The sequence below is a fragment of the Panthera pardus genome, unplaced genomic scaffold (assembly GCF_024362965.1).
Source record: "Panthera pardus isolate Hobbes unplaced genomic scaffold, ASM2436296v1 HiC_scaffold_6, whole genome shotgun sequence".
NCBI lineage: Eukaryota > Metazoa > Chordata > Mammalia > Carnivora > Felidae > Panthera > Panthera pardus.
This window is the reverse complement of record NW_026526991.1, coordinates 79921507-79948265: the sequence shown is the minus strand read 5'-3', so window position 1 is coordinate 79948265 and position 26759 is coordinate 79921507. Positions and strand designations below refer to the sequence as shown.

Sequence of the window (26759 nt, the reverse complement as noted above, 5' to 3'; positions counted from 1 at the left end):
ATTTTCTTTAAGAAATTTACCATTGCCACCTGACCCTTCTTTTAAAAAAGGAAATAGCATTTCTATTTTAGCTTAGCAGGCCAGATAATTTCACAACACTGAAATAATTTTTCTGTCTTGATTTATTTAGTTTTGATTCATTAGTTTTTTGGGGGTTTTTTTGGTTTTTTGGTTTTTGTTTTTTGTTTTTTGGTTTTTTTTTTTGTATTTACAAAACTGTGATAGCTGTCTGGTTATTTAAAGGTAAGATCTTGGGGCACCTGGATGGCTCAGTCCGTTAAGTGTCTGACTTCGGCTCAGGTCATGATCTCACAGCTTGTGACTTTGAGCCCCACGTCAGACTCTGTGCTGACAGCTCAGAGCCTGGAGCCTGCTTCGGATACTGTCTCTCTCTCTCTCTCCCTCTCTCTCTCTCTCTCTCTGCCCCTCCCCCCACTCATGTTCTGTCTCTCTCTCTCTCCTTCAAAAATAAATAAACATTAGAAAATTTTAATTAAAGGTAAAATCTTAATTACACTTTTGTCAGAATCATTGCATTTAGGGACAAGTGAACAAACAGTTCACCAAGTTACCTTCTCATCTCTCTACCACCTTTCCCTCCTGCTCTATTTCCTGTATCATTCATTGAGATCACCATCTACCAATTTGCCCTGTCCAGAGAACTGGAGATTTTCCTCATCTCTTCCTCTTTCCTCCCCATTTTAATACCTTTCAATCATTAAAACCTTTCCATTTTACCTAATAATAATCCTTTAGCACATACACTTCCGGACTGCCTGCTGCCACCGACTTAATTGCAGTTCTCGGTGTTTACCTTGACCTCCTACATTGATTTCTTTGCTTCCAGTTTTGTCCCCTTCCAATTATAAATAAAAAATCAATGAACTTTTAAATTCTTCAGTGACTCACCATAGCCTTTAGGATAATATTCAACCTACTTAGCATGAACTATAAATCTTTCAGTGACCTGGCCCCTACCAGTTCATCTTCACCATTCTGCTGCACATTTCATGCTTTTGGTACCAAATTGCTGGTACACATACCATGCTATTTGGTGGTGTTGGGCCTTTAGTCATACTGTGCCTTCACCCTAGGATACCATTGCTTTCCTGCCTTGCAGAAGCCAGTCTTATTTAATAACTTAGCTTTTTTTAACTTGAAAAACTTCTTTTTACACTTCCTAGATAGATTAAATCAAGTGATTTTTCTCTTTGGCATTCACTATATAAGTATACCATTGTCTAGGTATATTCTATTTAGAGGATCTATTTCTATGTCTTCTCCACTAGATTTAAGCACCTGAAAAGTAGGAACTGAGTCTTGAAAACTGCAATAGATTATAAGATGGTACACGACCAACACTATTTTAAAGAGACTTATTAATCTTTAAAAAGTGGACTTGATCTCCATCAACACAATTTAGCTCTTTGACAGTTTTGGTCGCTTTTAAATGGAACTTTTCACCAAAAGTAGGGTCACCGAAAATAGTGCTGGGTGTTATGATCCCTTTAAAAAATGTATTAATCAGATTATCTGTTGGGTGCTAAACTGAGATGATGATTCTTGTTGCTATTCAAAGAAATACTCAGTAATCAGGAAGAAAAAAGAGTACTTTGAAAAGCTAGTATAGATTTGCTGTAAGGTGATGCGTGGGTGCAGGAGTTCAAATAGAATTTTTAGGTGAAATAGTACACTTTCACTGGTCTGATGGAAGCATCACACTCATTTCCATATGCCATGTTTTAAGATAGTTCCAAATCAGAAGGAGATCATTTTATTTATTGGTATCTCTTCAGCATCTATTCCTCTCCTCCCAAAGTGTTACTTTTTATTTCTTAGCTGTATTGTTTAGGTGAGATTTAACCTACTTTTTAATTTAGACATAAGCCCTTATTTACTTAGGCTAATGATTATAGCCTATGTTCTCCATTTTGTAACTGGCTCCGTTTTGGAACTTGTATCCTCAGGTATATAAACACTGTCCTTCATAGTAAGAAAATGGGAAAATCCTTGGAACTATTAGTAACCATCCTGGGACCATATTGTGTAGAACTTTTGTGAAAATGGATCCTACATCAGAGGCAGAGCTAAGAAGTGGAGATGTATCCTTGATCACATTGTTTGAACACTAAAGGAAGCCTACCCTTAGTTCTTTCATGTTCTTTTGTGTGAGATTGCAAATTCTTTTTTAAGTTAGTTGGTGCTGAATTTTCTGTTACCTGTGATCAAAAGAATAATTGACAAAATAAATATGCTAAGAAGTAGGTGGGGTTAGATTTGAGTCCTACCTTGTGCTCCTGTAACCTTGAATAGTTTTTAAAAATGTATGGGGCTCCATTTCCAGTTCTGTCAAGTGGGATTAATAATACCTGCTTTACAGAATTGTTTGAAGGCCCTTGGAAATGTTTTAAAATAAAAACTGAGATAGATTTGTCAAACAACTTTAGAGGCTATAAAATGTCATGCAAATATTAGGTGGTATTGTGGTCAAACCAGTAACGGAGCAGGAAACCTCGTCACATACTATAGAAGGAATTGGAATATTTAGTTCAGAGAAGAGAAGAATAAAGATATGCTAACATTCTTCACCTGTTTGAAGGACTGACATAAAATGAGTTTTCTTCCAATTTTTTTTTTTAACGTTTATTTATTTTTGAGAGAGAGAGAGACAGAGCATGAACGGGGGAGGGGCAGAGAGAGAGGGAGACACAGAACTGGAAGCAGGCTCCAGGCTCTGAGCCATCAGCCCAGAGCCGACGCGGGGCTCTAACTCACGGTCCGTGAGATCGTGACCTGAGCTGAAGTCGGACGCTCAACTGACTGAGCCACCCAGGCGCCCCGAGTTTTCTTCCAATTTAACTGAAGGGGGGGACACATTAGAAAAAGTAGGTAAAAAAAAAATTCATACAGTACAGTGTAAAGCTATCAAATCACAAGTTACCTAGCAAAAAAGGGTATCATTTTTATCCAGGATTGTGAAGAATGGATTGATTGGATGGAAGATTGAAGAATGTATGCATTGAGAATATAATTTCTACTGTCCTTTTTTGGTCTAAGGATCTCAGTTCCTATTCTGGTGTCATAGGCACATGGCAATTTCCAACTTCACAGATTTATACCTAGTTACTAACATTCCAAAAATCTGCCATTCTTATAGTCATTGAAATGCCCTTTTAGAAATAATTTGCCCTAAAGCCCCCTTTAAAGTATTTATATTGCCATTTTTTAAACATATAACTTAAGCAGCTTAAGTTAATACCTATATATACCTGGGTTTACCTGACTCTCAGAGTGGTTCTGAGGATGAAATGAAAATACACATAACTATTTTGTTAACTTTAAACACCAAATATCATTGCTTTTGTAATTTTATTTTAATACTTTTTATATTACATTTTACTTAACTCTGCTGTGTCTTTCACACAGATCTCTGTTAGGTTCCAGAACCTTTAATTGTACATACCATTAATGAGTTTTAGTAAGCCAGCTGAAATTCATTAACTTAGCATAGCATAGTGTCTGGAGCATAGTGTGTGTTGTTACAGAGACAGCTGCTGCTGTTTTTGATGTATTATTATTATCATCATTATTATTAGAGCCATCTTAATCACTTTTGTAGTGTTAACACCTACCTGAGTGCTATGAATGATAAACAGTGAGCGAATGGATGTTTACTGTAATTACCTAAGGCTGTAGTTTGCAGACTACATCAAGATGCCCTGGGATGCTGCAGGATATTCTAAAAATTAGAGGGCAACACACAGATGCTTGGGATCTTTTGGAAACCAGGTAACCTACTAGGGTGGCAATACTAATTTGTCTTACGTCACATTACGTTCTAGTACATCATATCTTAGGGAAGTTGGGTTTGGTAGTTGCTGTGTTCAGAAGTAAGTACCATGCAGATATCCATGTGGAACAAATGAGAGTTTTATTATCTGATCTTATGCCAAGATTTAAGGAGCTAAGCAATTCCAGCTATGTACAAAATTCTCATGAAAAAGTAGTTTATGTAAGGATAAATTTGAAGTATTTTTATTTCAATTTTTGTGTATCTTTTCAAATGGCTGCTATGTTACGACCTAACTAGTTAGTAAATGAAACAATGAGGTATTTCTTTTGGCCTAGAGGGCATTATGAAAAAAAAATTATTGAGGAAGCAAGGGAGCTGTGAACTGAGAAAAGTTTGGGAAGCTTTAACTTAGGGTGTACCCACCATACAAGTGCTCTGGGAAACACAAATATAAGATACAGTCCCTACCCTTAAGTAGATTTTCTTTGAATTGGAGAAACAAATTCACTCATTCATTGAATATCAATTATCCATCTATACCCTGTACCAGATACTATATTAGAATTCTAGTAATGAAGAGTATGAACTGTAATAAATATAACCCCTGATTTCAAAGGGATCTCAAGTTGACAAGATAGACAAGTAAAATAGTTGTTACAATTCCGAATTATGGAGTGCTTTGAGATATAAAATATAGGGTGCTCTTTGAGCACATACAAGGAGTGCTGAGTTCAATCACACTGTGAGAAGATGTGGAAGGTCTAGAGCATTTCAGGGAAGGCTCTTACAGATGATGATGCTCAGACTGAATTGTGCAGAAGGAGTACATTTGATCATCAGAAAAGAAGGCTAAGGGGAAATCGCTTCAACCAAAGAGCATGGCATGACCAGGGAACCGCATATTGAATCCTTGCTCTACGCATGACAAAATGATAGTTTTTGCAAAGCTTGCAAACATGAATGAGACTCTGCCATTGTCTTGGAGGACCTTACAATGAAGTAGGAAATGTGTCACATCCATGAATTGCTCTAATGTGAGGAAGAAGGAGATAGGACAAAAGCACATGTGGCTGAGGCATTTGTTACAAATTACCATTGTAGTTATCTCTAATGGGCAAAAGCATGAGAAGACTTTCTGCAGCATACAGGTGTTCTTTTTCTTGATCTGGGTAGTGGGCAAATGGGTGTATTTGTATGTAAAAATCCATTGAGCCAAACAGTTAACATTTGTTATGATTTTGAGCCAAACAGTTAAGTTTTTGCTATGTATAAATTTCTTTAAAGCTAAGCACAAAGGAAAAACAATGTAGTCATTATTAAAATAGTTATTTACTTAAAAATTTGTGTATTTCAAAGGAAAATTATAGTCTTAAATATGTATGTTAGAAAATAGAAAAGACTGGACAACAATGGGCTAACACCCAATCTATGAAGACAGAAAAGAAAAAATAGAATAATCCTAAGAAAATAGAAAGAAATAATACAGTTTATGACAGAAATTCACAGCATGCATCAGTAAGTTTAAAATACTGTCATTTCTTAAGAGGCGTAAAATTCACAAATCTTTGATCAGATTGATGAAGAGGGATGTTACAAATATAAATCATCAGAGGAATGAATAAAGTGACCTAACACAGATGCAATACAAATTTTAAAGATGACATAAGCAATATAAATGACTTAATATCAATCCATTGTAAAGCTTTGATGAGATGAAAACTTATCAAGATAATTATAAATCCCAGAACTGACACAAGAAGAATTAGAAATGCGGAATAGTTCTCTGGCTATAGAAGAAACTATCTATAGTTTTAAAATATGCATATATCTCTAAAAATAAATGTGGATATACTCCTTTCCAGTATATGGAACTTAATTTACTTCCCCTTGAGTGTTGGCTGGACTTAGTTGTTCATTTCTAATGAATAGATTATAGAAAGGGGAAAAATGTTAACTTTAGACTGGAGAAACCTGGCAGATACCATGTTAACCAAATGATCAAGGTTAACATTGCCAGTATAAGTTATGTTTAAGACCATATTCCTCTGATATGATATAATGAGAAGCATGCTTCATCTCTATAGTATTCTTCCCCCAAATCATAACTCCAGTCTATTCATGAGAAAAAAAGAGATAAATCCAGATTTCTTCAAAATACTTGAAAGCTGCACTTCAAAAGTATCAATGTCCTAATAAGGAAAGACTGAGAAACTGTCAGATATTAGAGAAGACTAATGAAATATGGTCTCTGAATGCAACGTTTTACCCTGCATTAATCCAAGAGAGAAAAAATATTAGTGGAAAACTTGGTGAAATACAAATAAAATCTTCAATGTATTTACTATTATTATTTGATGTTAATTTGTTAGCTTGATAAATTTACCTTAATTATGTAAGATGTTAATATTAGGAGAAACTGGATAAAAGGCACATGAGAACTCTTGTACTATCTTCGCAAGTGTCTGTAAATCCAAAATTAATTCAAAATAAAAGTTTAATATATTTTTCCTAACACATACGTAGTTAAAAAGAACGGAAAGAATACTCATTTTTATCCCTTCTAAAACTCCATTGTAATTTTACTCCCTTCTAAAACTCCATTGAAATAAAACTCTATTAAAATGGAGAACTAAACTGGAAATAAGAAGACCAATATATATTTTAGAAACTCCTAAGGGCTTTCTTGTTAGTGATGCCAGAAACTTCTGGAAGTGAAAATGAACATGAGGATTCAAAACAAAGGAACGTTTGAAAGTCTATTTAATAATTAGGCCTCCACTCATTTTTCCCCAAGTCTGGAAGAAAACTGGGGTTAATTCTCTGGAAAAAAAATAAAAATAAAAGGTAGGGTCTCTGGGACAGAGATCACCAAAGCAGTGTTAACATTGGGTTAGGAGGAGAGCAAGGTGAAAAGTTTCATGCTGCTTATGGAGAACCTTAGCCATTTTTCTATCCCAGCTCTAAGAATGCTGACAACCAGACAGGAAATTGGAAGATTCTTTTCTGAGGAATTTAGACAGCCCAAGATAAAAGACCTAAATATATTGGTATCAGAAATTGCCCCAAGGAAACAACCCAGCCAGATTACTCTGCTATTAAGATCACAGTCCATAAACCACAACTGCAAGCACAGAGATGTTACTCAGCATTTTAGTGCTCTACTCTTTAAATATGAGCATAAAGTCAAGTTTGAACAGAAAACTTCCCATGAAAAACAAGGAATAAAACAGATTCTGTAAAGGTGTAGAAAGTTAAAAAAAAAAAAAAGAAAAGAAACTATCATTAAGCTTCTTAAAGGTAGGAGAAGATCTTACATCTACGAAACAGGAAGAACATGCTGTTTGTTAAGTCAAATAAAAAGATAGAAATGTAAAATTTAGTAGAAAGTTAAAAAAAGAAAAAGTCAGAAGATGAAGTTGTAGAAGTCTTCTGGAGACAAAGGTGTAAAAATACAAAGAAACTGAAAATAAGAGTGGAAAGAGTAGAAAATTAGCCAGTCAGTTTAGGAGGTTCATTAACTGAATTAGAGGATTCTTGGGAAAACAAACAAACAAGCAAAAAACAAAACAAAACAATAAAAAAACAGAAAATCGAATGCAGGAAATAACATTTATTGTTATTATTAAAGTATATCTCCCAAATTGAAAGACTTGAGTTTCTAGATTGTAAGACCTAAGTTTCTAGATAAACCTATACCTAGCTTTGTCATGAAATTTTTAAGAAATAAGGATGAAGAACATGTGTGAAATTTCTTCTAGAAGGAAAAGTTTATGCAATTGAGGAGACATCAGAATGTAATCAGACTTCTCAAAAACCTTTAAAACTGCAGAAATTTCCAAGCTAGAAATCCACACTTAACCAAACTATAAATTAAGTGTTAGGGTAGAATAAAGTCATGTTTCCAAGGAAATAAAACTTTTACTTCCCTTGTGCCTTTTCTCAAGAATCTCTTGGAGGAGGTGCTCTGTCAAACAAAGAAGAATTCAGTGGTATCCAGAAAGATGGAGTTATAGTTCAAGAGAGATGCAGTGAATTTCCAGAAATGTACCTGAGGGAGATCCAGAATAGACAGCTATGTAACAGACGTAGAGAACAGCCAATCCAGTTTGGAGATATGTCCACGAGATATGTCTCCAAGATAAACATAATAGAATGCTTGGGATCTTTGAATATACTGAAAAGAAGGTATTTAGACAACTAGATAAGAATTTGGGAATCAATTCATCATGCTTATTTGCTCAGGCCAATGGTAACATTGTATCATTTCTGACCCCATGTCTTCAGAGACCTTAACCTGTTTTCACTTTCTTTGGCACTCTGTCCGGATGCTGTGTAAAAAACCCTGAGCTAGTCCACTGGAGAATGGGAGACACTGGAAGGAGAAACAGGCCTTCCTACTTAAGGCTACTCAGGAATAGCATCCATATCAGCCCCAGCAGTTGATTTCACATAGGTGGAGGACACCAGCCAAGGCTAAAAGAACTGCCCAGCTGAGCCCAGCCCAAATGGCCAACTTGCAGAATCATGACCTAAATCAGGGATTGGCAAGCTTTTTCTGTAAGGGGTCATGTAGTAGTAATTTTAGCCTTTAGGGGCCAATATTATTATGATAGTAATCAAGACTATTACGTAGGTCCTTACATAACAAGAGAAAAAACATCCTCATAAATTTTATTGATGAAATTGAAAATAATGAAAATATTTTTTAATAATATAAATTTAGTGGCAATAAAATTGTCTTTGGGGAGATTAGCATTTTGCTTATTTGTGGTTCAAAATTAGGTATCCCCATCATGAAAAATGATTGCAAAACTCATTTATTAATGTTGATATGTAATGAGGTTCTACATATTTCATGTTTAAAAATGTCTAGCACAGATCAGTACTATCAAATGTTGATATCAGTCAGTGAGCATATGATTTTAATTGAACATGTCATTACAGCACAGATTAATTACTTCCAGTTAAAAGTTTCTCAGCTGTGCAGTAAATGCAGATATTTTATTTGCATTTGTATCAATGCCTGAAAACACTGGTAGAACTGTAGTTTGAACTCATAAATTTGTATAGCATTGGAAGTCTCACTTCTTTTGTTTAACTGTAAGGCAGCTTGACTGGACTTACGATTCAAGCACTCATTTTCTAAGGTGCATTTCCACAACCATGTGCAGCTGTTTAAATAATACATAATTGTGGAACATACATACATTGTTCATAGAAAAGAAAAGAAGCACACAGTTGCCCCAGAAAATTTTTGATACTATCATTTATAGTCCACAGACCAGAATTGAGTTGATTGCTGAGATTTGTTCCGTAAATAATTTAACTGTGTTTGCAATCCTTAACAAAATTGCACTGAGAAAGAACAAACAACCACAGATCTTTTATTAGTTCATGATCCTATGATTTCTGAAATGTGTGGTAGGTTAATGGATACTAAGGCATAACTATACTTTTAAGCAATAAGGAGAAATTACAAATCTTACACAAAATGTCACATAAACTTTTAACCCTAAATGATATTCATCATGAGCTATTTAATTGTTATAGTATAGAAACTGATACCAGTCATCCAGTTTTGTTAAGAAATTAGTATATAGAAAACTCCTTCCACATTTAAAAACTAGCTGTATAACCATTTGGATATGATTTCTTGCATATATTTAGATAAAAATATTTAAGATATGACAAGAAACATAACTGATGCATTTTAACAAACTATAACATATATGCAAATAGATGTTTTTCCTTCCAAACTATTTACTTACATCAGTGGTTCTCAACAGGAGGCAATCTAGTGAGTAGATGCTAGATCTGCCACTTATCACAGGACCTCCCCCCACAGCCCCCAGCAAAGAATTGTCCTTTGTGCTACGGCTGAGAACCCTGCCATAGAGAATACACCATGTTCCAGAGGTGTAGCCAAACTAAAATATTCTGGAAAATACTCTTTCTTTTTTTTTAAAAAATTTTTTTTAACATTTATTCATTTTTGAAAGGCAGAGAGAGAGAGCGTGAACGGGGGAGGGGCAGAGAGAGAGGGAGACACAGAATCTGAAGCAGGCTCCAGGCTCCGAGCTATCAGCACAGAGCCCGACGCGGGGCTTGAACTCACGGACCACGAGATCATGACCTGAGCGGAAGTCGGCCACTTAACCAACTGAGCCACCCAGGTGCCCGAAAATACTCTTTCATAATCACTTATGTGATCGTTGTTGGCAAATTTCTTCTGAGGTAATTTTATTTCAGACTAATTCTCATGTGTCAGGGAATTCAACAAAACATGAAGGCACTTTGTATACCTGCACATAAAACTCACTAGTTGTTTCCAACTAATTAAGAATTTGGTGTGGTTAGAAAATGAATGGCTTGGTTACTAGGAAGATGGCGGCATAGGAGGACACTGGGCTCACCGTGCGTCCTGCTGATCACTTAGATTCCACCTACACCTGCCTAAATAACCCAGAAAACTGCCAGAGGATTAACAGAACGGAGTCTCCTGAGCCAAGCGCAGACGAGAGGCCCACGGAAGACAGTAGGAAGGGCGGCGAGGCGGTGCGCGCTCCACGGACTGGCAGGAGGGAGCCGGGGCGGAGGGGCAGCCCGCCGGCCAAGCAGAGCCCCGAGTCTGGCTGGCAAAAGCAGAGGGGCCAGACGGAGTGTGTTCCAACAGCAAGCGGGACTTAGCATTGGGGAGGTCATAAGTTAACAGCTCTGCTCGGAAAGCGGGAAAGCTGGAGGACAAAGGGAGAGAGAGTTGCTGAGTCCCTGGACGACGCAGCTCAGTTTGGCAGGGAACAAAGGCGCTAGCCAGCACCATCTCCCTCGCCCATCCCCCAGCCAAAATCCCAAAGGGAACCAATCCCTGCCAGGGAACTTGCTTGCTCCTCGCAAACACCCAACACTGTGCTTCTGCAGAGCCACCCCTCCGGCAGCGGGTCTGACTCCCTCCCGCTGCCACAGGGCCCCTCCTGAGGTGGATCACCTAAGGAGAAGCGAGCTAAGCCTGCCCCTCCTGCCGCCGTGCACCTTGCCTACTCACCCCAGCTAATACACCAGATCCCCAGCACCACAAGCCTGGCAGTGTGCAAGTAGCCCAGACAGGCCACGCCACCCCACAGTCAATCCCGCCCCTAGGAAAGGGGAAGAGAAGGCACACACCAGTCTGGCTGTGGCCCCAGCAGTGGGCTGGGGGCAGACATCAGGTCTGACTGCGGCCCCGCCCACCAACTCCAGTTATACACCACAGCACAGGGGAAGTGCCCTGCAGGTCCTCACCACTCCAGGGACTCTCCAAAATGACCAAACGGAAGAATTCCCCTCAAAAGAATCTCCAGGAAATAACAATAGCTAATGAACTGATCAAAAAGGATTTAAATGATATAACAGAAAGTGAATTTAGAATAATAGTCATAAAATTAATCGCTGGGCTTGAAAACAGTATAGAGGACAGCAGAGAATCTCTTCCTACAGAGATCAAGGGACTAAGGAACAGTCAGGAGGAGCTGAAAACCGCTTTAAACAAGATGCAAAATAAAATGGAAACATCCATGGCTCGGATTGAAGAGGCAGAGGAGAGAATAGGTGAACTAGAAGATAAAATTATGGAAAAAGAGGAAGCTGAGAAGAAGAGAGAGAAAAAAAATCCAGGAGTATGAGGGGAAAATTAGAGAACTAAGTGATAAACTAAAAAGAAATAATATACGCATAATTGGTATCCCAGAGGAGGAAGAGAGAGGGAAATGTGCTGAAGGGGTACTTGAAGAAATAATAGCTGAGAACTTCCCTGAACTGGGGAAGGAAAAAGGCATTGAAATCCAAGAGGCACAGAGAACTCCCTTCAGACGTAACTTGAATAGATCTTCTGCACGACGTATCATAGTGAAATTGGCAAAATACAAGGATAAAGAGAAAATTCTGAAAGCAAGGGATAAACGTGCCCTCACATATAAAGGGAGACCTATAAGACTCGTGACTGATCTCTCTTTTGAAACTTGGCAGGCCAGAAAGGCATGGCAGGAGATCTTCAATGTGATGAACAGAAAAAATATGCAGCCGAGAATCCCTTATCCAACAAGTCTGTCATTTAGAATAGAAGGAGAGATAAAGGTCTTCCCAACAAACAAAAACTGAAGGAATTCGTCACCACGAAACCAGCCCTACAAGAGATCCTAAGGGGAATCCTGTGAGACAAAGTACCAGAGACAACGCTACAAGCATAAAACATACAGACATCACAATGACTCTAAACCCGTATCTTTCTATAATAACACTGAATGTAAATGGATTAAATCCGCCAACCAAAAGACATAGGGTATCAGAATGGATAAAAAAACAAGACCCATCTATTTGCTGTCTACAAGAGACTCATTTTAGACCTGAGGACACCTTCAGATTGAGAGTGAGGGGATGGAGAACTATTTATCATGCTACTGGAAGCCAAAAGAAAGCTGGAGTAGCCATACTTATATCAGACAAACTAGACTTTAAATTAAAGGCTGTAACAAGAGATGAAGAAGGGCATTATATAATAATTACAGGGTCTATCCATCAGGAAGAGCTAACAATTATAAATGTCTATGTGCCGAATACCGGAGCCCCAAAATATATAAAACAATTACTCATAAACATAAGCAACCTTATTGATAAGAATGTGGTAATTGCAGGGGACTTTAACACTCCACTTACAGAAATGGATAGATCATCTAGACACACGGTCAATAAAGAAACAAGGGCCCTGAATGATACATTGGATCAGATGGACTTGACAGATATATTTAGAACTCTGCATCCCAAAGCAACAGAATATACTTTCTTCTCGAGTGCACATGGAACATTCTCCAAGATAGATCATATACTGGGTCACAAAACAGCCCTTCATAAGTATACAAGAATTGAAATTATACCATGCATACTTTCAGACCAATGCTATGAAACCTGAAATCAACCACAGGAAAAAGTCTGGAAAACCTCCAAAAGCATGGAGGTTAAAGAACACCCTACTAAAGAATGAGTGGGTCAACCAGGCAATTAGAGAAGAAATTAAAAAATATATGGAAACAAACAAAAATGAAAACACAACAATCCAAACGCTTTGGGATGCAGTGAAGGCAGTCCTGAGAGGAAAATACATTGCAATCCAGGCCTATCTCAAGAAACAAGAAAAATCCCAAATACAAAATCTAACAGCACACCTAAAGGAAATATAAGCAGAACAGCAAAGACAGCCAAAACCCAGCAGAAGAAGAGAAATAATAAAGATCAGAGCAGAAATAAACAATATAGAATATAAACTGTAGAGCAGATCAACGAAACCAAGAGTTGGTTTTTTGAAAAAATAAACAAAATTGACAAACCTCTAGCCAGGCTTCTCAAAAAGAAAAGGGAGATGACCCAAATAGATAAAATCATGAATGAAAATGGAATTATTACAACCAATCCCTCAGAGATACAAACAATTATCAGGGAATACTATGAAAAATTATATGCCAACAAATTGGACAACCTGGAAGAAATGGACAAATTCCTAAACACCCACACTCTTCCAAAACTCAATCAGGAGGAAATAGAAAGCTTGAACAGACCCATAACCAGCGAAGAAATTGAATCGGTTATCAAAAGTCTACCAACAAATAAGAGTCCAGGACCAGATGGCTTCCCAGGGGAGTTCTACCAGACATTTAAAGCAGAGATAATACCTATCCTTCTCAAGCTATTCCAAGAAATAGAAAGGGAAGGAAAACTTCCAGACTCATTCTATGAAGCCAGTATTACTTTGATTCCTAAACCAGACAGAGACCCAGTAAAAAAAAGAGAAATACAGGCCAATATCCCTGATGAATATGGATGCAGAAATTCTCAATAAGATACTAGCAAATCAAATTCAACAGCATGTAAAAAGAATTATTCACCATGATCAAGTGGGGTTCATTCCTGGGATGCAGGGCTGGTTCAACATTCGCAAATCAATCAACGTGATACATCACATTAATAAAAGAAAAGAGAAGAACCATATGATCCTGTCAATCAATGCAGAAAAGGCCTTTGACAAAATTCAGCACCCTTTCTTAATAAAAACGCTTGAGAAATTTGGGATAGAAGGACATACTTAAACATCATAAAAGCCATTTATGAAAAGCCCACAGCTAACATCATCATCAACGGGGAAAAACTGAGAGCTTTTTCCCTGAGATCAGGAACACGATAGGGATGTCCACTCTCTCCGCTGTTGTTTAACATAGTGTTGGAAGTTCTAGCATCAGCAATCAGACAACAAAAGGAAATCAAAGGCATCCAAATTGGCAAAGATGAAGTCAAGCTTTCACTTTTTGCAGATGACATGATACTGTACATGGAAAATCCGATAGACTCTACCAAAAGTCTGCTAGAACTGATACATGAATTCAGCAAAGTTGCAGGATACAAAATCAATGTGCAGAAATCAGTTGCATTCTTATACACTAACAATGAAGCAACAGAAAGACAAATAAAGAAACTGATCCCATTCACAGTTGCACCAAGAAGCATAAAATACCTAGGAATAAATCTAACCAAAGATGTAAAAGATCTGTATGCTGAAAAGGATAGAAAGCTTATGAAGGTAATTGAAGGAGATTTAAAGAAATGGAAAGACATTCCCTGCTCATGGATTGGAAAAATAAATATTGTCAAAATGTCAATACTACCCAAAGCTATCTACACATTCAATGCAATCCCAATCAAAATTGCACCAGCATTCTTCTCGAAACTAGAACAAGCAATCCTAAAATTCATATGGAACCACAAAAGGCCCAAATAGCCAAAGTAATTTTGAAGAAGACCAAAGCAGGAGGCATCACAATCCCAGACTTTATTCTCTCCTACAAAGCTATCATCATCAAGACAGCATGGTATTGGTACAAAAACCAACACATAGACCAATGGAATAGAATAGAAACCCCAGAACTAGACCCACAAACGTATGGCCAACTAATCTTTGACAAAGCAGGAAAGAACATCCAATGGAAAAAAGAAAGTCTCTTTAACAAATGGTGCTGGGAGAACTGGACAGCAACATGCAGAAGGTTGAAACTAGACCACTTTCTCTCTCACACCATTCACAAAAATAAACTCAAAATGGATAAAGGGCCTGAATGTGAGACAGGAAACCATCAAAACCTTAGAGGAGAAAGCAGGAAAAGACCTCTCTGACCTCAGCCGTAGCAATCTCTTACTTGACACGTCCCCAAAGGCAAGGGAATTAAAAGAAAAAATGAATTACTGGGACCTCATGAAGATAAAAAGCTTCTGCACAGCAAAGGAAACAACCAACAACACTAAAAGGCAACCAACGGAATGGGAAAAGATATTTGCAAATGACATATCGGACAAAGGGCTAGTATCCAAAATCTATAAAGAGCTCACCAAACTCCACACCCGAAAAACAAATAACCCAGTGAAGAAATGGGCAGAAAACATGAATAGACACTTCTCTAAAGAAGACATCCGAATGGCCAACAGGCACATGAAAAGATGCTCAACGTCGCTCCTTATCAGGGAAATACAAATCAAAACCACACTCAGGTATCACCTCACTCCAGTTAGAGTGGCCAAAATGAACAAATCAGGAGACTATAGATGCTGGAGAGGATGTGGAGAAACGGGAACCCTCTTGCACTGTTGGTGGGAATGCAAATTGGTGCAGCCGCTCTGGAAAACACTGTGGAGGTTCCTCAGAAAAGTAAAAATAGACCTACCCTATGACCCAGCAATAGCACTGCTAGGAATTTACCCAAGGGATACAGGAGTACTGATGCATAGGGGCACTTGTACCCCAATGTTTATAGCAGCACTCTCAACAATAGCCAAATTATGGAAAGAGCCTAAATGTCCATCAACTGATGAATGGATAAAGAAATTGTGGTTTATATACACAATGGAGTACTACGTGGCAATGAGAAAGAATGAAACATGGCCCTTTGTAGCAACGTGGATGGAACTGGAGAGTGTTATGCTAAGTGAAATAAGCCATACAGAGAAGGACAGATACCATATGTTTTCACTCTTATGTGGATCCTGAGAAACTTAACAGAAACCTATGGGGGAGGGGAAGGAAAAAAAAAAAAAGAGGTTAGAGTGGGAGAGAGCCCAAGTATAAGAGACTGTTAAAAACTGAGAACAAACTGAGGGTTGATGGGGGGTGGGAGGGAGGGGAGGCTGGGTGATGGGTGTTGAGGAGGGCACCTTTTGGGAGGAGCACTGGGTGTTGTATGGAAACCAATTTGACAATAAATTTCATATATTGAAAAAAAAAAAAAAAGGAAGAAACCAGGAACAGATTTAACTATAGAGAACAAACTGATGGTTACCAGAGAGGTCATGGGTGGGGAGATTAAGAATATACTTATCACAGTGAGAACTGAGTATCGTTTAGAATTGTTGAATCACTGTATTGTACACCTAAAACTAATATAACACTGTATGTTAATTCTACTCTAATTAAAATATAAACAGACAAATAAGCAAGTAAGCCTCTACTGAACACCTGTGTGCATAATAAAGCTTTCCAAGTTTCAAAAAAAAAAACAAAAAGAAAAAAAGAAAATGAATGGCTTAAACTTTACTTTTGTATTATATCCAAAGGAATTTATTTATTGACCAGTATTTTTTTAAGGATGGCTTCACAACCTTGACTGTCACCTGATTCCCAACTGGAGAGGAGAGTTGAATTAAGAGATGCTTTCCTTGAAAATGGTTTTTTATCAGCTCAAAAACCAAAGAGGATTGTCAAAAATGTGGATTGAGCAAATATAAACTCTCAGCCCCCAAAAGCCAATGGAAAAACAGATTAGCTAATTCTTCATGTTTTTTCTGGGTATATTCCTTTTTTTAAAATTAATGCTTTCGCATTCAACCAAATAAATTTACTGATCAAATTTACTGATATGACCCCCTGCTAATTAGAAATTTCTAATTGAGGGGTGCATGGGTAGTAGTTGGTTGAGCATCCAACTCTTGATTTCGGCTCAGGTCATGATCTCATGGTTCATGAGTTTGAGCCCCACATTGGCCTCTGGGCTGACAGTGTGGAGCCTGCTTGGAATTCATTCTCTCTCTCTCTCTCTCTCAAAAGAAATAAATAAATAAATTTAAAAAATAAAGAAATTCTAGCTGATATTTAATGTGGCATGGACTTGTCTTTTACATTCAAATAATCCTGGTCTACAGTCTCTGCAGTTCTAAAATTCTAGAGACCCTGAAACTTAAAGATTGTTATAACTCAGCTGTTGGCAAGCCCTAACCTGAACTAACATGAAGCTTTTTATACTTTTAATTTACCCACACAGTGTGAATGCTTACTCTTTACTACAGAACTGTTGATGTGTTGTATTTCAGGGGGCTTAGTAATATTTTTGCATTTCCAAGATATGAAAATTTTCAGTTCAAATCAGTGTGAAACCAGTAAGAATTGTAATAGTAGATGATTTTATTTTAAATAATTTTGTTTTCATTTTTGTCTTTGAAAAATTATCATAGCTTTTCAACTTTAATCTTTCCAAGTCATTAAGGAAACAACTTAATAGTCTATTTTTTAAAAATTTTTTTTTTCAACGTTTTTTATTTATTTTTGGGACAGAGAGAGACAGAGCATGAACGGGGGAGGGGCAGAGAGAGAGGGAGACACAGAATCGGAAACAGGCTCCAGGCTCCGAGCCATCAGCCCAGAGCCTGACGCGGGGCTCGAACTCACAGACCGCGAGATCGTGACCTGGCTGAAGTCGGACGCTTAACCGACTGCGCCACCCAGGCGCCCCATTAGTCTATTTTTTATAAATGGAACTAAAGCTCAATGTATTCAGTGACTAAAGATAAAATAGTAACCATTTTCAAAGTCACTGCCACTATAAGGATTTTCAGATTTGTGACTTAATTTTATATTTTGGATAATGAATACAAAAAATTATGAGTATATCAATATTGAAGTGGGAAGAGGAGATATGATCAAGCAAATGATAAAATGATATGTATACTGCTTATATTTCTGTGAAAAATGCTGAATATCACATAATAATCTTTTAAAAGTACAGAATAAATTAGATGTCATTCTCCCTCAAATAAACAATGATTTTTAAAAATGGGACTAAAGTTTATAAGACAACTGTAAACATATTCAAACACAAAATTCATTCCTGTCTTTATCCTAGCAATGAAATATTTATACTTAGCTTACAAAGACCCTACACTATGTTATTTCTTCCTCTCACAGATGAAAAATGTTGTCAACGCACCTGTTCCATTCAGCGGCCCCCCTTCCTGTTTTGATTATGACCCCACTTGTCATTTGGGTCACATTATGAGACAGTTAAAATATCTGACATGTTTGCTACAATGCACTTTCATTAAAAAAAAAAAAACAACCAATGGGACTAAATATAATCAAAGATGTAAAAAAATAGCCATTTCCTTGGGCTGCTATTGGGGGGAAAAATGTGTACAAAATGTCAGAAGCTGTAAGAGAGCTCAAAAATTATATCCTTTCACCAGAATGATTCTACTTCTTGGACTTAGAGATATCTAATATGCTTCACAAAAATACATATATGAATGTTCATCACTGCTTTATTTTATTAAAAACAACCAAAATACACATGAATAAGGATTGATAAAATAAATTCTTATACATCCCTGTAATGGAATATAAATCATATTATGGAGGAATATATAATGGGTTAAAATATTCAAAATATATTTGGAGTGTAAAATGCCAGAATTAGAAAATAGTATGTACAGTTTGCACCCCACCCTCTTTATACCCAAGTGTGAAGATGTGTGTGTATTGTTTTGTGCTAATAATTTTCTGTATCTTCAAATTTTCTGCAGTAAACATATTCACAATAGGAAATTCTTAATATTATTTCTTATTTCCTGGGTTATTTACACATTCCTAAAATTATTTGGGGAAAAACTAAACAAAAACAAGCATACACCACAAAGTGAAGAGTCATCAAGAATAACAAAATGAAGCAAATATCCCTACCAAAGTTCCAGGCATTTTCTAACTGATCGCCTGTAAAAGAAGGATGCTACCTATATAGATAAGTGGAAGTTAACAAAGTCTGTTTTGTGTCATTCGTCCAATCCATCAAATGCTATTTTAGCAGACAATATACTTCTTGAAGTGTTATACTTCTTTAACTTTAGCCTTTTTCTCCTTATCTGAAATTCTGAAATCTCTGAGGTACTTGATTATAATTTCAGTAAAAGAGGAAGTACCACTTTTCTCCCTAGATTTCTCATTTCAACTATTAGCACACAGGGTGGAATTTTTACCTCTTATTCATGGTGTCCAGCTCTCAACATCTTAACCTGGCAGAAGTAACAAACTAGCTGTAAATCTTCACCCAGACCACACTTGATTACTGTATGATGGGAAAATTAAACGTGAATAAAACAGCTAGAGCATTAGGGTGTTCTTGGAAGAATAAACACAAGTTGGAAGTCTTATGTGGATAGTGCAAAGTACAGGAAGGCAATCAATCATGTAAACATCAAATGAAAGGTTGGTGAGGAAGCCATTGGAGTCTGTCAGGCGCTCCCTGCAATAAATGGCTTATTCCATTTCTTTTACCTTTCACTCAGTTTAGAAAAATGAATTCTGTAGAATCTGCAATATCCTAGAAGATTTTGTAAATTCTTATTCCTGTTTAAAGATACGCTTTTGAACAGAATGAGCTCAACCCATTGAAGAGGAGTTTTAGTTTATATAAAAGGGACACAGACATGTCATAGTGCACACCTCCCTGACTTTTTCTCCTCCTCCCACAAACAGGAAACTGTTAAGGCAGCAATAATAGAAGAGCAGAAGCGAAGTGAAAAGGCTGTGGAAGAGGCAGTGAAAAGAACAAGAGATGAATTGATAGAGTATGTAAAAGAACAGAAAAGAGTAAGTATCCCCTGAAGGGTTTTCATTTGTCCTTCCATAAACTGAAACATTGCTTTCATACAATAGCAGGACATTAAAAAATATTTATGTCCTTTGTCAAGCTAATTTAAGGATCTCCAAGATTATTTTTCTGATATAATTGTATATTCTGATAGTTGTATCTTTAAACATAAATTCCATCTGTCAACAAAAAAGCAACACTGAATAACTTCCTGCTAGACTTCTAGAAGTGACCTATATATAGCATTTCCAACTAAACTACCTCATAAGAAGAGTAGACAGTTTTAGATTTTTAGGTTTTTTGCCATAATATTGTTAATTTCTTACACTATTTGTTGAAATTTACATACACCCTTTAGGCCTTCTATGTCAACACCACTGTGGTTCTAGTAGACTTCAATACAGTTAGCAAGCTAAGGCTCTTCTTTCATAGTTCCATTTCAGAAACATAATTCAGAATATACTTCTCAGAATTCAGATTACATATTGAAGCTTTTCAAAATAAATGTCACTTCAGTGCATTGTGGTCATTAATATATGGGTTTGAGCAGTGGCCGAAAATAATGAGTCAAATGTAATTTGTAGTCTTTACAACAAATCTTTAGACTTCTTAAGTAATAACCAAGATAAGATACACTTAAGATGTTTAATATAATATCTGTAATAAACATATTCTATTATAGTATATAATAAGTTACATAATAAATTTTCTTATATATGCAATGTTTCATGTTTTATTTGTATGTTTAGTATAACATGTTATATATTATAGATGTAACATGTAAGGATTATATAATATCAGGTATAAATGTGTAATATAAATATTATGTACCATTTATCCTGTGTGTTATATAATATAACATATAATAAAAATATAAATAAAACATAAAACTGTGTGTGTATGAGGAAACTTGACACATGATATCTAAATTTAATCGGTGATCAAAATGGCAAAATAAATAGAAAATATAAGATTATGTTTCAATTGGCAGTAAAGTGGAAGGCCAGAAGTACAGTAAAAAGTGCATGACACCGGGTTAATCACACACTCTTAATTTGAAGTCAAATTAGGTATGATACAAAGAAAATTCTCACCCCTCAATTGCTACCATTATGTTTCAACAAAGGAGAATTTGTTAGCAGAGTACAAATTGCTAATTAGGCTTTCTAGGTAAATCATCCATTCATAGAAGCATTTTGTATGGGACTAAATTTTTACACATGTTATCCAGGTGTCTTTAAAAGCAGTTTCACCCAAATAAATTCAATAAAACCAGTAAAGAGGTGCTTAACCTTCTGAAGAGAAAACTGAGCCAAAAATAGTCAATTGACTTTTCAGGAAGTGATATATTCTCAGAAAACTGCTATTTCCATATGTATCCCCAGAATGCTTATTTTAAATCGTCTGGTTTAAAAGTAGTCATGCAGCAAAGGAATTATAGATGCTTTCCACATATGTACAGCAATTGCAGTAGTGAAAGAACTAGACTTCACATAAATTCAAGATGTCTTGTGGGTGCATCCTTTTTTTTTATCAGGTTTTCTTAATAATATATGACCAATCCTTACTTGAGTTCTAAATCTGAACAAGAGATTATAGAACAAAGCAAACCCATTTATACCATTATTTTAGTATTTTTGTATTATTTAGTATTTTTTATCAAAATGGGAGATTTTTCTTAAAAAAATCAAAATGATACTACTTTCTCATCAAAAGGAGTCATGTGGCTGCCATAAGAAATATTTAAAATGAGAGCAAGAAATGCCTTTATAGGAGTTATCTGGTCTCTGGTAAGCAAAGTAACCCTTGAAGACAACTGACAATGAACTCTGCCACTTTAATCTGTATGTTCTTATGAATCGTATTAAAGGATTACTATTCATTTGTATTGGGTAAACCAGTTCTCACATGTAGAGACATTCATTAAATAACAGCAACAAAATCATGAAAGCATTTGACTCTGTTTGCACCAAAGTTCTACTTCTTTATGCTTGTTCCTGTATATGGTAAGGAGAATACACCTTACCTTACAGAATTGCTATGAGCTACTACGTATAATAAAATAGAACAGCTAACGTAAAAATTCAATAATGTGTGCTATGATTTTTATCATTTTCGCTGCATTAAGGAGAAGAACAAACTCTTAGTAGCATTATTTTTTGTTAATTAAAAATGTGCATTTTAGAAAGTTTTAGAAAATTTCTTCTGAAGTTTACAGTGTGATTCTAAGAGTTTATTTTACTCTTGTTACTAGAATCACAGAAGAGTAGGACTGATTTATTCAGTGTGCAAGTAGGAAGTTTATTACTTCCACTTGGAGATTTGGGAGTTTTTTTTTTATAACACATTGTGGAATACTTTTAACATTTGAATGTTTCCATCTCTTCAAACAGAAAAGCTATAAAAAAGGAAAATGGATAAAATATCTGAAATGGAGGACCAACTATTTACTAGACCTCTTTTTTATATAACTTTTTAAGAATTTAGATTCTCTATACTCTTCTTCTTTCCAAAACTGTATTTCAGTGTTTCAAGTTAATTTGTATGAATATCTTTGGGCTTGGAAATTTTTCACAAAAAATAAGATATCTCATAGCTTACAAAGTCATAGTTAGAAGAAACAAAAGTTTTTTAGCAAATTCATAATCTTCTAGTCTCTTTCCAAAAGAGTAAATTAGGGCAACTCATCTCTACTTCTTCCTTTGTAAGATGGATTTCTATTTGCATCAGAGAAGAACACTTTTCCAGAACGAAAATTTTCCTTTCTCCTCTCCAGCTTTTTTTAACTAGAGAGTCAACTTGAGATTTTTAGCATTAGACACCTCAAAAGCCCTATAGACTTTGGTTCCAACTGGGCTTACATTCCAGTCTGTGAAGTAATCTTCCCCTTTTGAAGTTTTCAGAAATCTTTGAAGGAAGAAGTCTAATGTTGTGTTAGTTCCTGTCTTTATATGTCTTTTGTCCTAAACAATTTTTCCTTTGACATCATCTTACCCTTACCAGATTCGCTAAACGGCTAAAATGAAGACTCTTTTCCTTACATCTTTACTTTCAGTTTTTTGCTTTTAAGAGACAAAAAAACACAGAAAAATCCAAATGCTTAACTTTTCAAATAACTTATAACTTGTCCTACACGGTATAAGATTCAGTAGAATCACATTATCACCATAGAGGGTAACATTGCTTTTTCCATATATCTGCAGTCAACAAGTTTTTAATCAATTATCCAATCCTTTTAAGTATTACAGTTATACTAGGAATTAGAATTAAAATTGTACAAGAATTAGAATTATACTGAGAAAATGTCTTATAAACACCATTTACTAGTCTTTCTTGTTTCAAATCAATGGAAGTGTCACCAAATTTTATAAATACTATTCATCTGATCTGAGCATCTTTGACAGAACAAAGGGGCTACCTATACATGTACTAATTAAGTGAATTATAATTTTCACTGAAATTGGGGCACCTGGGTGGCTCAGTCGGTTAAGCGTCCGACTTCGGCTCAGCTCATGATCTCGCAGTTTGTGAGTTCCAGCCAGGCTCTGTGCTGACAGCTCTGAGCCTGGAGCCTACTTTGCATTCTGTGTCTCCCTCTCTCTGTTCCTTGCCTGCTAACACTCTGTCTCTCTGTCTCTCTGTCTCTCTCCCTCTCTCTCAGAAGTAAATAATCATAATAATAATTTACACTGAAATTGCATCCTAAATTATTTGCTAAGTTGGCTACATGGTACTTATACTGTTAGTCCAAGTCATAATAATAACCAAAAATTAGTATGGAACCAAAATATCCAAACAAGGAGAGCTTTTTAAGTGATCAATCAGAAAAATAATTCAAATTGATAATGGATCTGTCCCAGTGATAAAAATGCCTTCCTTTTAAGTATTCGAAGTAATAGGGTTTTTTTTTAATCCTCTGTAAAGTCTATCTTGTTAAGCCCAGAAGAAATAATGATTATATTGAATTTGCAGTCAGCATGCAATTGAAAAGCTAGTGTTTTGCAGCTTCAGCTCTTATACGTTTTCTATCAGTTGATGAAAAGTATCTAATTTTTTTTTTTCAACGTTTTTTTTTTATTTATTTTTGGGACAGAGAGAGACAGAGCATGAAGGGGGGAGGGGCAGAGAGAGAGGGAGACACAGAATCGGAAACAGGCTCCAGGCTCCGAGCCATCAGCCCAGAGCCTGACGCGGGGCTCGAACTCATGGACCGCGAGATCGTGACCTGGCTGAAGTCGGACGCTTAACCGACTGCGCCACCCAGGCGCCCCTCTAATTTTTAAATAATCTTATAAGTCTTCTCTATAATTTTTAGAGCCGCAAAGAAAAGATAAGTAGGATCATCTGCAAAGATTTCAGCAGGGTACCTTCAAGTGTAGTGCTTTGCATTGGAATGTATTTCATTAAAATTTAAATTTTGGTTTAAATTCTCTTGAATCATTATAAATTCTATATTAGAGATTGCAAACTAAAGCTCAAGGTTCAAGTCTGGTTTGCTGTTTTTTTTGTAAATAAAGTTTTACTGAAACACACAGCATACCCATTCATTTATGTAATGTTTTTAGCTGGTTTCGTGTTGCAACAGCAGAGTGGTTTGAGAGACTATCGGGACCATATAACATAAAATATTTACCATCTGGCCCTTTATAGAGAAAAGTTCATCAATGTCCATTCTAGACCATCAAAATCATCTTTTGGGGAAAATTTCTTCCTGTCAGGCCTTTAAAATATTTATTCTTTCATTGTGCCTCATTGTAACTAGACAATAGAAATTCCATAGGTGCCATTCTGGAAAAGATTTCTCTCTCGATATTAATTGCCAGGTAAGGTATTATAATATATCAAATCTTGTGTTTAGTGCCAGAAACTTTATTTTAGACTAAAGGAGATTGTAGAAAAATGAGATAGGAAAGACCACATCCCTTGACTCTTCCCTAGGGAGGAAGAATTTGTGGTTTATAATGACCTATGGCCCTTGGAATAAAATGGAGTGTTCCAACCCATCCCACAAGTTAAGACTGTTACACATGAGCTTGCTATGAGGGAGGAAGTGTGAATAACATTCAGCAAGCAACAACTACTCACAGCCAAGCAGTGATTCCTAAAAAATAAAATCTTGTCCAAATGTAATAAAAGATTATTTTTTTTTCCTCTTAACCAGAATTATGGCCTGTGTTTTCTAAGTCACCTCCAGGAAAATAATCTTCACTTTAGAGGATCCTTTTAATTTAGATCTTTAGAGAAGACTAAGGAACAATTATCTTACTTCAAAGTTTTTGTGGTCAAGTCATTGTCAGAATTTCTTAATTTTAAAAGGACTCTTTTAATCCAGTTTTGCTATGTATTCTTTAGTGTTTGCGTCCCAGACTATTTATTAAGAGTTAGTATTTGGCCAAAATGAACTCTCCAATCAGTTCTACAGTTACTTGACTTAAACATGATTTCAAGACAGTTATTTAACGCCTTGTGGTGCTTGACTTTTCTTCTCTTAACAATATGGAAGTTCCACTGTCTGATCTGTAATGTCTCTTACACCTCTAAAATCTATCAACATTGTATGTAACATTTTCCTTGACAACTGGTAAATCTTTCGAGAGGCTTTTAAGTCTTGGTATAAATCAGTTGCATCATACTAGTGATTTTATGCATTATTTATGCATTAATGTGGAAAAGGACACTTTCGAACATCCCCCGGTCTTCTGCCTCATTTTCAATGATCTGTCAAATTATTACAATGACAGTTGGCTTCATTCTTCATTTTCATTCTAATTAATTAGCCTAATTAACTTGCTTCTACTCATCCTGGGGTAGGCTGTATCATCACCTATGCAAGAAGCATCTGCCCTTCTAACTGTACATTTGGGTATCATGTCAGAAAATGCTTCTGTCTGATCAAGGCCTAGTAAATTGAATGTACCCTCACATGTACTTGCTGCCCTTTCAGTCGTACCTCATTTTTTAATGCCAAAGGGAATTAAAGCTTCTGCACACAACCTGTATTTTAAGTTCATGCATAAAAAATTTACCTTCCAAATTTATAAAATTTCACCCATTTCAAATGGCACAATAACAAATAAATAGGTAGATAGATTTAGAAATAGCCAGTGCAAATCATTTTGCCACCTGATATTTCACTAGCTCATAAATTTATCCTCTCTAGATATAAAGAACAGAAAACTTAATTCAGAGGAGGGTTAGCGAAACCAGTGAGGTGAATAGGTTTCAAAAGTTTATGTAGTTTATAGAGGTGTGGTCTAAAAAATTATTTATTTTTTTTCCATCTTGCAATCTTTGAAAACTTATTTCATACAGTATACCTTAAAATAAAATTTATTGCCATCCTTCACTTTATATTTTAACAGTCTTCTTGACCCTCTTTCTTATTTTGCTATACTCAGTTGCATAAGAATAACCTTAAAAAAATTTGCTGACATGTGAATAGTCATGGTCTCTGGTGAGGGAGATCACTGTTGATCATTTCCATTTCAACAGTGGAGTAATTGAAAAGATAGATACAACTTCATGCTTCATTAAAGCCAATTACTATATCTGTTTCAGGAAATAACAACATATGTTCCAACTTAGAATTAAAATAACAATTTAATTAAGTACACATAAGAACTAATAGGTATACCAATTAATGTACTCTGTTTGGGGGATAGCATTTTGTTTAAAGAAAAAAACTTCTAAATCAAAGTACAGTAAGTAAATACTTCTGTTGAGGTCATTTAGAATCTAAAAATGCTTATCTCTGTTTTTGTGTACCAACTTAAACTATTCATTTAAATAATTATCCAGTCACTTCTCAAATTATCACAATGACAATTGGCTTTATTCTTCAATGAAATGTTTTAACTCTTTTTTAAATACTCAAATGACTTTTCTCCACCAGTACGCTATACCAAAGTTCTTAAAATTTAGATGGTGATAAGAATTGATTCAAAACAAAGATAAATCAACAAAATGTCAACTTTGAGTCATAGCTTGTGTCAGTTAGGAATTGACACACCTGATGGATATACTATCATGGAAGGCCTATAAGC

General features: G+C 35.9%; 1 protein-coding gene across 1 annotated transcript in view; it reads left to right on the top strand.

Annotated features, from left to right (window-relative positions):
- CCDC91 (coiled-coil domain containing 91) overlaps positions 1-26759 on the top strand; it is a 350703-nt gene that overhangs the window by 276251 nt on the left and 47693 nt on the right. Inside the window, 1 exon segment of the mRNA XM_019452336.2 lies at positions 19602-19715. Coding sequence (XP_019307881.2) covers positions 19602-19715 — 114 coding nt within the window.